At 41.7% G+C, this 15,692-nt stretch overlaps 1 protein-coding gene across 1 annotated transcript in view; it reads right to left on the bottom strand.

Moving 5' to 3' along the window:
* Positions 1 to 8,200: 8,200 nt before the first annotated feature.
* LOC145404040 (neurotrimin-like) overlaps positions 8,201 to 15,692 on the bottom strand; it is a 248,431-nt gene continuing 240,939 nt past the window's right edge. The window contains exon 7 of the mRNA XM_080275643.1: positions 8,201 to 8,331. Within this exon, the coding sequence (XP_080131769.1) occupies positions 8,201 to 8,331 (131 nt within the window). The remainder of the gene's footprint in view (positions 8,332 to 15,692) is intronic.

Raw genomic sequence — 15,692 nt, 5'->3', positions numbered from 1 at the left:
ACCTTCTTTCCCACGCTAGGGCAGGGTGAGGAGAAGCAACGCCCAGACAGCCCAAGTTTGCCCACTCCAATAGGTCACGCTTCCATTCAATCATCATTCAAGCCCCCGGAATCATGGCTCTATCTGATACGAATAATAACTAATAACATTAAACTCAATAACATGGATCGAGAAAAGATTTTAAAAGTAATCATCAGAAAATATCGACAGTACACAGATGCACTAAAAACTCCTGACAAATTAACTTTACCATTTTGTGAGGCAAATGAATTACAAGATTATGCTCCTCACCTTGTATAATTCCTTAGCAGGACCGCACCTAGAGTATTGTGTTCAGTTTTGGTCACTGTACTGGAAAAAAAAAAAAAAAAAAAAAAAAAAAAAAAAATTAACTGAAGAAAATAAAATGGAATGACAAAAAATGATTACGAGATTAAGAACTCTGTCTTGAGGTAAATTTGTTTTTATGTAATATATTTTTTTTTTCTCTCTCTCTTATGATTACCTTAAGAAAAAGGTGGTAACGAAGGGATCTAGTCCAAGCTAATTAAAAAAAAAAAAAAAAGGATAACAAGGCAGTTAGTAAATATTTCAAACCAGTCAGACCGATCGAAATAATGGAGGCAATGATATAAAAAAAAAAAATGACATGTTTTTAATTAATTGAACCAAAGGATTTCTTCAACTGCGTAGAAATAGGAATCCAATTACCAGGCAGTTTGGTAGGCTGTGATGCAATAATGGCATTTTAAAGTCGTTTGGGCAATTATCTAGCTTTAATCTCCAACTAATCACATCCACATCAATTAAAAAGATATATTTCACATTGTTTTTCTCTCATCCAGGTCACTAAGGATACAACAACGGCGCAACACTGGTAAGCAATTACATTTCTTTTTCTGTAGTTTTTAATCTGCGTGTTGTGTGTGGTAATCGGTGAGTCGGAAGCGATGTAATGATCTTCACCCACCTGTCTATCACTCACTTAAACAGACGTGCACAAGGAAGACATCATCTCTATTTTCCTCTACGTACTTCACTAATAATGTTTAGTTTTAATTTTTCTTATTACTCGGTATAACGTAACAGTATACAGTATAATGCATGTGTAATCGTAAATTGAGAATGCATTATTTAGTAATTCTATTTGGCCCATTATTCTAGTTTATTGTTTATTAGTAGCTCTTGTTGACACTGACACTTGAACTACTGCGCGAGTCTTGTCCTTGGATATACTGCGTAGGTGTAGCATAGTATACCCTTATTACTATAACCTGGCTCGTCCTCTTGCACCCTAATTCATGTATAAATATCTTAGTGGAAGAATAAGACAATGCGACGGCTCTACATTCCACCCATAGTACTTCTTCTTAACTAACATCAAGTGCTAATCTATTGTTACAACTCGGTATTCACAAGAGGGAGATGAGAATTTAGGCTGTTAATGTCAGTATGTCTTCTTTGTGCTTATACGCAGTTGTCTCGAGGTTCCACAACTCCTTAGCTGGATGTTGGGTATTCCAGCCACTATACAGTTTGATGCCAGTGATTGTAGGTCGCTGTGCTGGCCTTGCTTGGGGGTGCAGCTACCTCATCCATTTGTTTTTATATCTGTGTGCATGTGATGTGGGCGAGGTGTGAAATAGAGCTGGCATTACTAAAGTTCGTACATATATCTCTGAAATGTATGATATGTCCGTAATCTTTGTCCTTTAGGTGAACTAGTGGATGAATATAGAGTGTATTTACTTAATTCTTGGCACAGACGTCGACTCGAATCTACTTATATTATTAAAGCAGATTTTGTTTGCACCTCTTCTTCTTCCCGCCTCTCTACCCCTCCTTCCCTCCTCGCCTTCCCCATTTCATTCATTCTCCTCCTTTTCCCTTCTCTCTTTCCTTCCTCCTCTAACCTTCTCCCTCCATCATTTCCTCTCTCCTTTCTCTCCCTACTTCCTCACTTTCCTACTTGTATCCTCTCTTCTCTCCTCTCCCTGTCATCTCCCTCCCTCCTCCCCTTCCCCTCCCTAATCTTTTCTTTCCTCCCCAACTCCTTCAAAAAGCCTCTAAAGTCTCTCGAAATCGGAATGAGAAAAATCCATCAGGCTTTTTCTCACTACCCTCCTTCTCTCTCTCTCTCTCTCTCTCTCTCTCTCTCTCTCTCTCTCTCTTTCCTAGACCGAGAGTAAATCATTAAAAACAGAAAGACAATATTCCAAGGACGAAAAAACTTTGTATCAATTATGGAAGCCTCTGAAAGAATATGTATCGTGGGCTACAGGCGATCAGGGACTATGGTAAATCAAGCTTATCCCATTAAAGTTAGAACCCAAATCCCAGAATCGACCTATACTTAGACGACTGATCATCCAAAATGTGCCTAACCCTCATTTGCACAAACACAACCTTTTTCTTGTGAAGCAACGCCAAGACCTCTTTTCAAAACCAACTCCTTCAAGAGACGCGTCCTCATCAAGGCAAAATTATTCTCTTACCACATCTGCAAATGTTGAAAGAAGACAAAGTATATTGTTTTTGTTTTATCTTTTTTTTTAATCATTACAAGCTGAAAGGCGTGTTTTGGGGGGATACATTACGGAAGGGCGAAGCAATGCCAAAAAAAGAAAACAAAACAAAAGAAATCTGGCTAATACAGGGCGCTATGGGAGAACTTGTATATTCAGGGAAGTTAGCAAGAGATTTTCAACAGCCCTCCAACATCCCCCAAGGTTAACCCTCTCGTGGCCCCCTTCCTATGTGTTCAGTATCTAGGCCACTAGTAGAGGATTTGTCTCACTTGGGAATAAGTTACGGAAGCCTGAGAGTGTTAATATAGTTTGCATTAATTCTCCCATGGTCACGTCGTCTATTTTATTTAGGCTGTCACCAGACGATTTTATACAGCTGGAGGTGCGTCACAGGAGCCTGGCAGTGCTAATACTAACTCCAATAATTCACTCACATTCATCTCAATTCTAGTCATTTATTTGGGCCAACACCAGGCGAGTTTATTTAGCTGCAGATGAGTAACAGCAGCGTAGGAGTGTTAGAGACAGATAATCATTCTGAATTTTACGAGGAATGGATTAGTGAAGCTTCGAATGATAACGTCCTCCAAACTTCCATTACGGTAGGCAGTCCACGCAAGGAGTCCCAGGGAAGGAAACCCTGGACTGACTGCTTAGTTACAGATGACATACACGAATCATATATGGCTTGTGTCAGCTCTTCTTCAATCAATGAGGTTCGATTTATTTATTTTTACTCTACGCAGAGGACCTATATCCTATGCCATACAACAGAACTATGCGAGATACTACACATTTTTCTGTTTTTCTTACTAATAATGATGAATCTCTCCCTCATAAAGAAATACAATACACACACCCAGGACCCAGGAACGAAGCCAGAAGTCGGGATAGGGCTACAACGACCAAAGATACACCTCTCCCCTCTTTCTATCAGCTTCCACTTAAATCGTCGAGCAGGATCTGTTTTACCTAGACCGCGAACAAAACAAGGATAACCAACATCGCCCTAAAAAGACCTAGGCCTAAAACCAGAAAAGCCCTTACAATACAACTTCTCTGGCGCAGAAAGCGACTGGCCATGGAGAGCATACCTCAGAAGCAATGAGAGAGGCCTGGACGCAGGTGGACCATGTTGTTCTATGCACGTGTGGTCTCAATGCGTTGATCCCATTCTCGTGTCTGGAGATTGCGTCCATTAACACAAGCCTCGCTTCGGGTACACTAGAGAGGGTTTCTAGGGTACACAGCTGGAGTCAGTTTCACGCAGAGGTAAATCTGTGACAAGCAGACCTCGTGGATGGCAAATACATCCTCATCCCGACACATACAGTATATGCGTCTAATATAAGAACCAGTGGTCATTTCGGAGCACTCCATCAGACACCCAGAGGCTGGTCGTACAATCTTGCTTTAGTTAATATCAGAATCGTTCGTCCACCCACTACGGACAAGACTGAACATCATGTCCTGACCCACCCACAGTCCTGAATCAGCTTACCAGTCGATACGCTACACTGTCAGCCACTACCAGTCCCACCACGACCGTACCAGTAACTTTGTACGCTCTCTGCTAGAACACTGACACCTAAGACATGCTAACCAACTGGACACACACACATTAATCCCTACCTGTCACGTCCCTTCTTCCTCCTTTTCTTCTCTTCTTCCCACCCTTTTCTCTCTCTCTCCTGTTTCCTTTCCTCTTCCTTCCATACTCTTCCCCTTCCCTCCTCGTTTTCTCCTTCCCTCCGTGATTCCATCCCTCCTCATCCCTTCACCTCCTTCCTTGCTTACCTCTTCCTCTCCCTCTCTCCTCTTCTCCCTCCCCGTGTTAGTAAAAACAACACTACGGATGCACTGACTTTATTACAACAAAAAACACAATATGTACATCTACTGTATATACAAAACAATTAATATGATCTACACTACCATTATGTGTTAGTGGCAATATATATACAAGATTAGTACAATATATATTACAAGATTAGTACATATATTACAGTAGTATATTACAAATTAGTACTGAAGTAAGGAAGAAACTGGACAACAGACACGTTACGAAATAAAGGTTTGTTTATATTTATTCAATCATTTTAACCTCAATATTTTCTTCAGAATGTATAATGTACATACGAAAGTTATTAAAAAAAAATGACGTAGTTACAAAGACTCCGGATATCACAATGGGCATTTGAATTACGCGCCAAAATTCGAGTCTCCCGGCCGTATTCTCACAGGATCAGGAGGCTCTCTGGTACGCTTTCCTTATAAACATAGTCCTCGTTACATTCTGACCTTATTTTATTTATTTATTTATTCATATACTGCTTTAATAATAGTAGTGCCCATCATTATTATTATTATTATATTTTTGCTTATATTTTACCTCAAGATGGCCCGTCCTTGAGTTCTTTGCCATAAACCTCAACACTTCCTTTTTTCTTAAACCTTTATGAGCCACAAATTGAAGAGCCGTAACCCAACAGATCACCAGGCGACCATTTCTTGGGATACCATCATATGTAGTTACTTATTTCCTTAGTATGGCACCATTTGGTTCATCACAGCGTGGATTAACATGTAGACAGCACTACATGAAGTGAGTGGATGGTGGGCGCCCTTACCTACCGATGTGTTAATTCAGCATCACACACATTAATAAGCTGAGAGGCCAGAGAGTTAAGGTGTATTTTTATTTATCTATTTTTCTACAGAAGATAAACAGAAGAAGGAAAACGAATTAGGTAAAAGAAAATAATAAAGATATATAAAAACATGGAAAGTAATGGTAAGAAGCCTCATCACCCCGCGAGAATACAGCTTTTGGAGGGTAACAAGGTACAGTACTGTAATTAAGACTGTACAGGATAAATGGACTTGTAAATACTTATACCTTTTCACAACACGTCTTTAACAGCCTGTACCCATAACGTATACGGTATGAATCACCACTTTATATACTGGGGGGAATTCGGGTGTGTTTTGGCCTTGTTCGGTCGTCGTTCATCTGGCAGTGTGCCTCCCAGCAGGATGACGTCATAATCTCGTATTCTTGTTCGTCCACGAGCATCCGTATCGCCTTTTCCTATACGATTTATTTTGCCTGTCACATCTTAATTTCGTGACTATTACTGATGCAAACTGTGTCGATATTTGAATGACATAAGTAGTACACAAGAGGACATTTAAGTGTAATCCTCCCATGCTAACGACACTACGGGCCACAGAGCACTTAAGCCACCAGCCAGAAGACAGTCATCTGATCAGGAGATAATTTAGCAAGCTTCCCGTGTGATTTAATTGTAAGTTAAACATGAAGATAACATTATATCGTCACACAAAGTAATCTCTGCATTTGGCCTTAGATTATGATACTGTATTTGAAATTTTTCGTTCTGGTACTACTCACCAACAGGATATTATACACATTTTACGTACCTTGGTGCTAAAATATGTTCCTGTATACCTGCTCATACGCATATCCATCTCCCACAGCACTCAAACATCAATACATACAGATCAAACACACATAGTCCAAAGGAAACCAAGCCATTAAAAGACAGCTATTTTTTTTTTAACCCGACAACCAGCCACAGTCCCTTCCAGCTTGGTTGATGGCCAGGTGTACACAAACTAAAGGATCTACTAATAACCAAAGAGAGTTATTCTTATCTCATAACTATGGCTCATTAAGTTTCATGTATCCTCGAGTTTGTATTCAAGTTATGAGTGGCGCAGTTCGGTAGGCTGAAAACGGACTAAAGTATAACCAGAAAATTACTTTAGCCTATAAACTTAAAAATCAATTCTGCTATTAGACACTGATTTCCATATTTCGATTCATAAATGTCAAACCAAAGCTGTCTCGTACAATGACAAACTTTTCACAAATGTTTATGTGATGCATGACTTCTGGCTGGCGGTGTGTGGCATCTATGACGTCATGATTCACAAAATGGTGGGCTGTGTTGTGGCTGGCTCAGGGGTCTCTCGTGCTCTGAGCTCCCATGGCATCAGTACACACGGTGGAGGAACAAGGAGGGGCTGAACATGTCTACAGAACCTTACTCAGACTTAACCAAACGTAACCTAAACACTGGATACAGAAGGTAATTTAAGGAGAAACGGAAGTAATGTGATAATTAGGTTAGGTGAGAAAAATTCAAGTAAAGCGACGTCAGGACAGGGTAGGTGAGGTGAGGTAAGGTTGTCAGGCTAGGTTTGGTTAGGTTAAATTAGGTCTGTCTTGTTAAGCACCGTACTCAGTTATCCATGCACCCCTTCACATGCTACTCAGGCAAAGGGAGATCTGTGCACAATAGAATCCTGAAACGTCGGAAGAGGGGGACTCTCAGTACAACAAGCGTGACGTCACCAGAATGCTCTTACTGGATTGGTCTTTCTGTGTGACGCCATTTAATTGTGTTTCGATGATGAGGAATTGCTGGGACCTGGCTACGTGACGTCACCGCCGCTGAGAGTATATCAGTTTAAAAAAAAGAGAGATGTAACATTAACTGGCTGACTAGTTTGACTTCATAGGCGTTGCTATGACGATGGAGGATGTGACGCCATTCATGGCACTGTTGCTGTTCCGTGTGACGTCCCAAATTGTCATGACGTGATTGGCTGTCCACCCTGACGCCATTACGGACTGGGAAGAAAGAATTTTTACCTTAACAACGAAAACAAAATAACATATTGCTAACGGCATAATGGTGAAGGAATTGGCATTACGGCTGAATAAAATCTACTGGCAGCAGCATGAACAAAATCACTAAATACATCGCCATACAGTGCTCATGGAATAAAGTGAGAATATAAATAGCACTTGTCGAACACATCACCAGCCATGTCTGCAAAACCGTCAACCGACATAACCGTCAGCAGGTATAACTCTGAAAATATAACCGTCCAAGAAACAACGGTCGTGAGTGGTGAGGGAGGGGTATGCTAGGGGAAGTACGGGAAACAGAAAAATATATTGCTCACGGCATACTGGCAGACTATCATTACAGTTCAATGTATCTAAAAAAAGAACAACAAATAGATATATTGGGTCATACGGATTTCAAACAAGCCTCCTCCACCACCTGTAGCCTGCCCACAGTACCGTAGCGTAAAATGGGACACAGATCAGGCTAATGGGAGGTGTTTGGCGGTGCAGGGGAGATGGAATAACGTCATTAGGGCAGACACGGATGGATGGTGATGTCAGATGAAGCCTTTACAATGTGACGCTGGTGAGGTTTACGTCCGTCAATCGCGTTTGTGTAGTAGTGGACGCATTCTCCTTCACACATTATGTAGGGGGACTTAAAATTTTATTCTTGCTACCGCCAGACGATTTTATTCAGATTATGGGTTAACGCTCGTACTGAAGGGGATTAATGAGCTAAATAATTAGTTCTGCAAGAAGTTGTGTACTTTATTTTTTATACAGTATTAATATTATACTAATATGAAGATTATATTACCTTTTCACTACTAATAATTTAAGACTATATTATTATTCTCGAATATTACTTCATTATGACTACTACTACAATTACGACTACTATTACTACCACTGCTACTACCTCCAAAACCAAACTAACACTATTACCACTAAACCACACAACAATCACCTTCCTAGGAGAAGGAGCCAGCTAGAAGCCACCACACTGCTAGGAGAAGCTGGGGGCTAGGGGAAGAAGGAGGGGGAGGAGAGGGGAGAGGAGGAGGGGGAGGGGAGACGCCCCTCCCTCCCTCACCCCTCCACTCACCCCCTCCAGCTGCACCGCCGCTCTTAGTTCGTCTGTGGGGGAAAAAAAAAAAAAGAATTAATCTATATCAACCTCGTCCTTAATGCATCTATGGAGGAATATCACGAATAAATCCAAACAGAATATTAAAAGGTTAGAGATCTTATTCGTGTTACTGCCACATTATTGTATTCCGTATAGGAAAGCTAAGAGTACAGTAAACATACGTCCTTACAACCTAAACTGTTCATTTATGTTGATTTTATTATTTACGCGTTTTTTTATGTACTGGGCTCCAGGTATAGCGCAAGCAGTCCATTCCCTGAGACCTAACAATCCTTAAAAAAAAAAAAAAAAAAAAAAAAACTATCTTCAATATTTTGCCAACTCGTTCTTCAGGCCAATTCGTCCCATAGCCAACTTATGTTCACGATTAACTTTTTTTTTTTTTTTTTTTTTTTTGTACAGTTCGTTCTCCTGTTCAATGCAACTTACCACAAACAACTTCACCCATCTAAATGCAATGATCTACCTAATTCAATCCCTTCATGTTTCTTCTCGCGTGCAGCCAACAACTTTGGCAATTTTACTTCTCCCTCATCTTTCACTCCAGCTGGGTCGTTGCTGTCTCTTCATCTGGTAAAAGAGAACCCTTTGTATAACTTTTGCCCTCAGTTCCAATAAAGACGCTTCCAGCGATCTGTCCAATTTCTTCTAAAACGTTTCTTTTCAAATCATACTTTCTTCCCTCCCTGACCTCAATGACACTCGGTCCTGACAGGCTCACTCCATGTTATTTTCATGAACTACACTGTACTTTCGTGTTCATGCTTGTCCAGGCTGATTCGTTTCTGTACAAGAGCTTGCATCATTTCTTGCTGGATTCTTTTTCTCTTCAAGGTATGAGTCTACCACGAAAAGGAAAATTCTGAAGCCTTCATCATATAATCTTTTTCACCACATACATGGATTCCGCCAATGATACTCCTCCGGTGATCTTAATTCCTTTCAGACTCAAGGTTAATGTCCTATCTGAACTTTAGTAAGATTCTTTTCTCAATATTTTTCTTAGAGAGATCGCATAACTTCTTTGGCAAATCCATCGTCTAAATAGTTGGATGTGCTCAGACAATTCCATGTTTTCTTCATCTCTGGACAACTGCTAACTTTGTACAGGAGCCTTATTTGTTCCTGTAGTTTTCACGCCTGGGGTAGTTCACGACATACAGCTCTACAGTACAAACATGGTGAATACAAAGGCTTTCCCTCTCATTAACTCCTTTCCTCTCACTGACTCCCTTCTCCCTGCCCCCCTCCCCTTCTCTCTTCACTTCAGTACTGCCTCATACTTTGCTACTGCTGGTACAGTGGATGTGTAATGTATATGCCTTGATGTATAACGCTTTGTATATTGTGGTTTTAGGGAATGCATTGTTCTTTTAAGCTCACTGCGTGCGTGCCTCCTCCTTTATGGTCGACACGCAGCTGTTGCACACTCACTCCTTTCTGTTTAGCTCTCCAATGCAAGGATTAACAGGAATTCCCAACTTGTTATGATTACCTCTGCCAAAGAAGTTGGAGGAGGTTATGTATTCACTCCTGTCTGCTTGTTTGTTTATGTGGAAGATATGTCAAAAAGCTGTTATCGGTCTTCAATGCAATGTGGTGAATACGTGGTCAGTGGGTCAAAGGAGAAATGATACACTCTGAGGTGGATCTGGATCAGGAATAACTCATGTATTTTATTTGCGTGGGCAGAGGTATGCGCCTTATGAGATTTAACATGGCAGACTATGACCGTAGAAATTAACAACTACACAAGACCGTAAAATATTAGTACGGTTCGATTCTGAGATGTACCCTGACCCAGACGCAGCAGTAAGTCATGAATTTTACTGGCGCTGGCGGGGGGTTCGCGCTCTCTGAGTGTTTTCCGGTACTCCATGGTGTACAAATACCTCTATAACACTGTCTCAGTACGTCCTTTCCTTGTTCACAACCTCCAAACTTTTATGTAAACTGTGTCGAGGCATCACGGAAAGAACAGATCTTGAATTTGGCTGTGATGGTTAACTTTCTTGGGATGTGACGATTTTGGACGCTCCCCTCCTCTGATTCACTGTATGAGTATTTGCGTTAGAAAATTCTTTATTCTTACATACAGTCAATTTGTCCTTCTGTCCAGCTTGTCCCTATGGCCATTTCGTCCGCTGGTTAATGCTGAAAGCTCCAAAGTGCCGCAATAATAATAACCTCTGGATCTCCGCCCATTATTGTTTACAGAGCCTGGCCATTTTGTTCGTAAATGGAGAAATGATATGTTGGGGTAGAGGGTATTAAAATGAAAGCTGTTTGGAAAATTGAGTGGAATGAGAGAGAGAGAGAGAGAGAGAGAGAGAGAGAGAGAGAGAGAGAGAGAGAGAGTACAATAATGATATTAATAATAAAAATAATAATAATAATAATAATAATAACAATAATAATAATAATAATAATAGTAATAATAATAATAATAGCCAGCCCTGTTTAGAAATTCTGGAGTATAATCGCGCACTTATTTCTCGGGGACAAATAAATGCGCTTGTTTTATGAATATTAAAATTAAGCCTGTTTTGGAAATGAGAGGTGGACATGTTTTTCAGCTTTACCAGGCGTTTATATCATTTTTATTTCTTTTTTTAGTATACTTATGCATCTCTGTATTTTTCTTGGAGTTCTTAAGTTTGAATGTCTTGTTAAAATTCCTTGAGTCACGTATTCTTATTTTTAGTGTAATGTGGCCATGTGGAGAAGCTGGAAAGATTAACTAAGAGGGTGTTTGTCCGTGAGGTGGAGGTGGGAGAGGAAGGGGGAGACCGAGGATGAGGTGGAGTGATGAAGGAGATGAATACGAGAGAGGGGGTTGTAAGTTGTGGCAAGGGCAGCGAAATGGCAGGGGACTGGGCGATATGGAGACGATTTGTTTGTGGTCACAACTTAAGGGATTATGGCATCTCGCTACAGATAGATAGATAAGTAGGTAAGTGGGAAGGTAGATCAATATAGACAGAAACTGATAGATAGATAGGTAGGTAAGTAGGTAGGTAGGAAGGTAGATCAATAAAAACAGACACTGATAGACAGATAGACAGATAGGTCGGTAGGTAGGTAGGGATAGATAGATAGACAGATAGACAGACAGACAGACAGATAGACAGACAGATAGATAGTTGCTCTCCAGACAATTGTATTCTGCCTGAGAGAGACTTTTCACACTGGAAGAATAATTTTACGATCTTCATTAACCCCTTCACTACGAGGACGCCATCTTAAAAAAAAATCTAGCATTGTCATCATCATCTGTATCTTTATATCCCCTTCAGGAGCGTAGGGGTCCAGGGCTAGGCTACAGTGCTGATATTTAAAGATAAGAGTGATCAATCGTTCGTCCCTGAGTGGCAGTATGTAATAAACCTCACTCATCCGTCTAAATTCTTATACTACACTACAGCACCAGGCATCTCTCTGGTTATATGGTTACCACCCAACGTAGTAAACGACTAAATAGCCTGCAGGATATCATTTTGGCGTGTTATTCGGCGTACAGTCACCTGAAGGAAGAACTACATCAAATGAGTGGATGGCAGGCGTCCCCTTCTATCACCATTAGTAGTGGAAATAATAAAAAGAAGTCACTGTAGTGAAGAGGTTGAACATGTATACTAAAAAGTGTGTGTGTGTGTGTGTGTGTGTGTGTGTGTGTGTGTGTGTGTGTGTGTGTGTGTGTGTGAGAGAGAGAGAGAGAGAGAGAGAGAGAGAGAGAGAGAGAGAGAGAGAGAGAGAGGTTAGAGCTTGACTTCCCTATTTTCTCTAACACTTCCGGGTACACAGAACCCATCACAGTAGAGAAAATATAAACTCTCTCTCTCTCTCTCGAGGATATGAGAGAGGCCAAAACGGGAGTTAGGATGAGGGGAATTAAGCTGGAATACATCGAATCTGATGTAGGAGAGAGAGAGAGAGAGAGAGAGAGAGAGAGAGAGAGAGAGAGAGAGAGAGAGAAATGTGCTGGTGGATGGAGAGAGACGTGAATGAAAAAAAAATTAAGTACACTTATGGACAGTAATATTTCTCCCTTTTTGAGCCGACTTATTATGAAACTCTTCCACAACGCTCTGGAAAGTGTGTTGGACTCTAAATAACACATCACAGGGTCTCTAAAGTCATCGCTCACTGTCTCTCTCTTTATCGTTATGGAATGAATCAGTATTTTTGTCAGCAACTGTACCCAAGCGTAGTGACAAAAGAGATATTAATGTGTAAAGGAAGCACGGGGGGAAAGAGAGAGAAAGAGAGAGAGAGAGAGAGAATAAAAGTGACCGGTATTAATAAGACCTTGATACTTAACAAGTACAAAGATTACATGAAGACTGCAAGAAGAAGTGTTAGTGTTCACAGTAACGTAAGAGCAAGAGTGAGACGTGGCATGGTATAAGTCTGAAAATTCAAGATTAAAAAGCGTAGAAATAGGAGGGCTGAAGACTGTATGTGAATTTCGTATAGAAGAAAGGCAAAGACATAAAACTTCGTGAAAAAAGACAGTAAGGTTGTCTATGTGAGGCGAGTAGACGATGTTTAGATGACTTAGGCGTTGTATAGAAAGAATGGATATGAATAAGATGAAAGGGTTTTACGTGAGTGAATTTAAGGGCAGAAGGAGGAGTGGAGTGGCTGGATACGATAAACGAATGTGAGAGAAACAGGTTTGGAAAAGGACGCAAAAGAACGGATATGGGTGGATGAAACACGTATGGAGATGCACAATACTGTACTATGATTGCATCTCCGCCTCTCTCTCTCTCTCTCTCACATTTCCATATTCATACGCTGAGTGCTCCTCTGCAAGCGTCCCCTATACATGTTTACATGCATTCACTCAACGTACATGCACACTCACTTCACCACAACATTCCTTCATGCAAACACCCATCAATATGTACAGGTTTGCATGTACGCATATGAGAAAGCGTATATTGTTTACTGTAATATTCTTTTCTAGTAATGTTTTTCCCTTTCCAGGCACAGTATCATCATCATCATCATCATCATCATCGTCATCATCATCATCATTTATTTCGACAAGAAGGTCATATTTCTATCTCGGTTTTTCTGTCTATCTGTGTCTGTCTGTCAGTCATCAACATTTTCGGAAAACTACACGATGGAATTGCACTAATTTTGGAATATGACTGACGACCATTAGGGGCACAAGTTATTAAATTTGGGGCGAAAAAGGTCAAAGGTCAGGGTCAAGGTCATGAACTACTTGAAAGGGGAAGAGTGTTGCCCTGGCGGAGGCAGGCGCTCTGTGATACTCTTGTTAATACTGTGGTGGGTGGAGCGCTCACCATCCACTCTTGATGTAGTGTAACCTTCAAATGACTCTAAACATGACTCCGTACTAGTGACAAGCCAAATGATTCTTGTACCCCCGGAAACCACTCATAATGCTGGGTAGTAACCATATAACCAACTGGGTGCCTGGTGGTCTAGTGGTTAAAGGTCTCCAAAGGGGTGTGCCTCATAACAACTTACACTTGAGGACTGGATGGGGCTTATTTCTTACATAACGCTACTCGGGGACAAGCAACTGGTCACTCGCCTTAAATGTCTGCACAAAGTAGCTGTTGATGGAGCAATGAAGGACAGGCTGATGGGACAGGTGGAGATTATTATATTACTTTCATTATTTAAATCATTATCATATTTGTCTCGCTATTCTATTTTTCCTTTATTTTTAATCTGTCCTTATTATACACACCTGTAATAAAAAGTTCGCTGTTACTTATCCCTTTATCGATCTACTAAATTCGTCTTTCCAATCACTTATCTGATAATCTCTGTGTCTCTGCTTGCATCTATCTATCCATTTATATTACCTATTTATCTATCTAATGTACAAATCTATCTATCTATCTATCTATCCATCTATCGCTTCTCAGCAATGTATTTCCTCAGTTCCCCGCGGCACCTTCCCTCCCCAAGGCACCTCGCATCAGAATTGAGGTGAAATTGGGTGACGCAGGAGTGTTGGGAGGGGAGGGACGGGTTGGGGAGGATAGAGGATAGGGAGTGAGGAATAGGGGTGGGGAAGGACAGGGAGGGACGGGTTGGGGAGGATAGAGGATGGGGAGACAGGAATAGTGCTGAGGAAGGACAGGGAGGGGCGGGGAGAAGTGACGGAGTGGGGATGGTGAGGAAGAAATGGAGAGGATCCGGGAAGGCTGATGAGTGATGAACAAGGCTGGGGTAGATAGGGGAAGGCTGGCGAAGACAGGGAGGATGGAGGAAGGTGAATAAGATTGGAGAGGTGACGGAGGGATGGGAAGGGATAAGGATGGATGTGGAGGGAGTTGGCAAGAGGTAAGGAGAGGTGAGGAGGGAGTAGGGAAGAGGTGAGGGGAGGTGAGGGAGGAGTGAAGATGGAATGAGAGAGGAATGAGAAAGGACTGAGGGAGATGAGAAGAGGGTATGACGAGGTATGAAATGAGAATGGAGAGGGGGAAGGAACAACGGATAGGGTAGGAAGGAGAGGACAGTGTTTGGGATGGGATGATGCAGGAATTGGGAAGTGAGATGTTGTTGACAGAAGAAAAGCTTTAGGAAGTAGTGAGGAAAGAACTGGGGAGGAACGAGAGGGTGGGGAGAGACAAATAGGGTTGGAGGAAGACTGGGTGGGATGAGGTGGGGTGGGGAAGAAGTGGGGAGGTAAGGAGAGGGCTGGGAGAGACAAATAAGGCTGGGAAAGGTTGGGGAGGAAGATGAGGAGATGAGGGAGAGTACGTCCATGGGAGGTTGAGGAATGAAGAAGGACAGGGGTGAGGAGGAAGTGGGGATGGTAGAGGTGGAAAAGGAGAGCAGGGAGGTGTAGGGAGGACAGAAGGGGAAGGAAAGAGTAGAAAGAGTGTGTAGAGATAAGAAAGGGAGAGAGTGGGGAGGGTAGGAGGGGAAGGGGAGAGTCGAAGGGGGTTAGTGGGGAGAGGGGCTGCAATAATTAAGGTGAAACTATGATACTTTAACTTGGCCCTGAGTTTCGTCCTTTTGCAGCTTATTTCACGTACCTCAGTAGCAGAAAAAAGAATACTGTTGCTCTACATCCATTTCGTTGCAATTCCAAGTGACTAGCATCATATTCTAGCGTTAATCCATTGTTACAGCTCAGCATTCAAGATGGAGAGGTGGCAATTTCAGGCCAAGTTAGAGTAAAAATGGGTATAAGTAATGTGGTGTGGGGGGTGGGGATGGGAGGGGAGGGAGTAGGGAAGGAGTAGAAGGGGATTGGGAGATTTGAACTGTGACTGGGAAGGTGTGAGGAAGAGCTGGAGAGGGCTTGAACTGAGGAAATAAAGGGAGGCTGGGGTCAGAGGATGAGGAG

Source organism: Coenobita brevimanus, chromosome 62 (genome assembly GCF_032717465.1).
Source record: "Coenobita brevimanus isolate Jiangsu-jjx chromosome 62, ASM3271746v2, whole genome shotgun sequence".
In the NCBI taxonomy this organism is placed as follows: Eukaryota; Metazoa; Arthropoda; class Malacostraca; order Decapoda; family Coenobitidae; genus Coenobita; species Coenobita brevimanus.
Note: the sequence above shows the minus strand (reverse complement) of the source record. Positions and strands in the feature narration are given on the sequence as shown.